The sequence below is a fragment of the Phytophthora infestans genome, genomic scaffold, assembly GCF_000142945.1.
Source record: "Phytophthora infestans T30-4 supercont1.84 genomic scaffold, whole genome shotgun sequence".
NCBI classification, from domain to species: domain Eukaryota; phylum Oomycota; class Peronosporomycetes; order Peronosporales; family Peronosporaceae; genus Phytophthora; species Phytophthora infestans.
In genome coordinates this window covers 259,224-261,731 of record NW_003303675.1, presented here as the reverse complement: position 1 = coordinate 261,731, position 2,508 = coordinate 259,224, and the positions used below count along the sequence as shown (strand labels likewise).

The following is a 2,508-nucleotide window of genomic DNA, read 5'->3' as shown; positions in this document are numbered from 1 at the left end:
TTACTCCATCCCTTTGCTGGTTTAAAATTCATTTCACCAAATTTTGTGCCGCTCCATAGTTGCTGCTACGGAAAATTGCTAATCCACTGCTATACCATAATTGCTGCACTTGTAAAATGCTCTGCGATGCCCTCCCACTTAATGCCCTGTAACTTCAATGCGCGTATCTACTGCTGCCGCAATGATGCCCCTTAGCTGTTGTGCACATGCTTGTTCGATGCTGCCCCGTTGAATGTATGCACCACCACTGGGACGAAGCTGTCTTACAGCTACCACTGGGGCGCCACTGCACACTTCCTCCACAAAACTTACTTCCACGAATATTTAAGTTCTTACATATATGATTGCTGTCGTTTTCCGGTCCCTTGTCATTTGATACATCACCACTCTAGTAGCCTGCAGCAACGCCCGCTCTGATTTCCTTCTCCCATTGCTTAAACATCACAGCGGGTACATCCACCGGATGGATTTGAACCTTCGTCTCCCGCATGCGGGTTTCTAGTAGAGCTACCGACGTCAACGGATCCGGACGTCTTTTCGGACACTCGACTACCGACGTCTGCTCGGTGTCAGTCGACATCGTGCCGACATCCCGCCGACATCCCGCTCCGTAGCATATACCGATTGGTTAAAAATGCATTTGACGAACCAATGAGCGCACAATACCTCATTTTCTCATGCACTTGCCTGGAGCCTCCACTGGAGCTGCTTCATTATCCTGAACCCCCGCTTGGTGCGGTGAGCTTCTGACACAATGGACAGCGAGCCCGATGGCGATGGCAGCTTCTTCGCGTCTCCTCCGCCAAGGCAAAGAACGATTTCGCAGCCACCGAGTCGACAGAGAACACAATCAACACTGAAAAAGCGAGCATCAACTCCTCTACGGCCAAGATCCCCCCCCCTCCCAAGAGATTAAGACACAGGCTCAGTTCACCTCCTCCTGTGGCGGCGAGCCCTATCAAAGTTGAGACTACGCGACCTACAGCGAGCTGCCAGACATACGATTCTGCCAATATCCGATCATGTTCTGCAGGAAGGACGTTTGCCGCTCCAAAACGATCGCAGCAAGTAAAGGCGCTTTGGCAGTTTATTGTTTGTGTCGCTCACGATGAGTATGGTAGTGTCCCAAGAAGTGCTTAAGCCTGACACAGTCCGCGATATTATTTGCATGGCTCAAAACGTGACGGGCTCTTGAAGCGTCTGAATTTGCGAATGCGAAGATCAGGAGACGCCATTTCCTTTAGCAAATTACATTAATGAAGACTACATACGTTTGGTCAAAACGAGCTATCAACAACTGCAATGAGCATTAGTTGGTCACCGCAATGCCTGTTATAGTTTCAGTCGGCGGCGACGTAGTTGGTGGAGCCGTAGTCGGAGCTTCTGTGACTGACGTAGGAGTAGAAGTAGGAGCATCGGTTAGTGGCGACGTCATGCCTGGAGTCGTTATCGTAATTGAGGTTGTAGTTGGCGGTGTAGTAGGTCCTTTATTTTGAGGTGATGTCGTAACCGTAGAACCTTGTGTCGGACATGACGTAGCAACCGGAGTAGTTGGTGGTGCAGTAGGAGCCGCTGAAAGTGGTGGCGGTAGTTGGGGCTGACGTGGTCGTTGAAGTCTACACCGACGTTGTCGCTTGAGAAGTGTCGCCACTGGTAGGGAACTGTGACGTGCCGTCAGTACACGCATCAACGGACAGCGACGACGTATCTCCAATATGTCACGAAATGCAGACGGAACCCAAGTCCGCGACGCTCGTGCCGCTCCCGTCAATCAGGAAGTAGTAGGCCGAATTGATCACCACCGTCTCCTGCCCTAGAATCTGCACGCCCGACACGAAGTCCGCCGGATCCACCGCCACCCATAGCGCCCTGCTGCCGTCTTGAAACCGTACTGCGCGTTGCTGGAGATCGGGTTGTCCACGAAATTCCGCGCGGCACTCAGCTTCGTGCACGACGGGACCGTGATGCATTCGGCGGCAGGTCCGGTTCGCCGTACTCGCCGCAGTGGTGGGTCCGCCGATGCAGCCGGGCGATTGGATCGGACTTCTGGTAGACACTGGAGACGGAGTTATTACTGGCCTTAATAATTCACTTGGACAGCGTGAGCACTAGATGTCGTTCGTCCACATATTACATCTCATCTGGAATAGATGAAGACGCAGCCGGTAGCAAAGGTGCTGGGAGCACTACGGACGTCCGCGCCATTGTAGTCAGCGTTGCTCTCCAACATGGGGCACGTCAGAGACACCCGAAGAGTGCCAGAAACGACGCCGATGCTGATTTTAGTGGAAGCTCTCGTGTCCTGAGTACACTGTGCTCACGGTTCTGGTCAACCGGAGAGTTTGAGTATGTCTTTAAATCGAAATAGTGACAAGATGTCAGGTGTCAGGTCGACATCTCTCGACGACTGTTGGACATCAAGACGTCGACTAGGCTGACACCGAGACGTCGACAGCTCTAGTTTCTAGCCGCTGAGCTACGATGGTGCAGACTAAAATAACCTGTGTT

At 52.3% G+C, this 2,508-nt stretch overlaps 1 protein-coding gene across 1 annotated transcript; it reads right to left on the bottom strand.

Moving 5' to 3' along the window:
* Nucleotides 1-749: 749 nt before the first annotated feature.
* Nucleotides 750-2,205, bottom strand: PITG_19278 (uncharacterized protein; the record flags this gene model as incomplete). Its single annotated transcript, XM_002997161.1, has 2 exons — nt 750-2,046; nt 2,135-2,205. 2 exons carry the CDS (start codon nt 2,203-2,205, stop codon nt 1,719-1,721), a joined length of 399 nt encoding a protein of 132 aa, XP_002997207.1.
* Nucleotides 2,206-2,508: the final 303 nt, after the last annotated feature.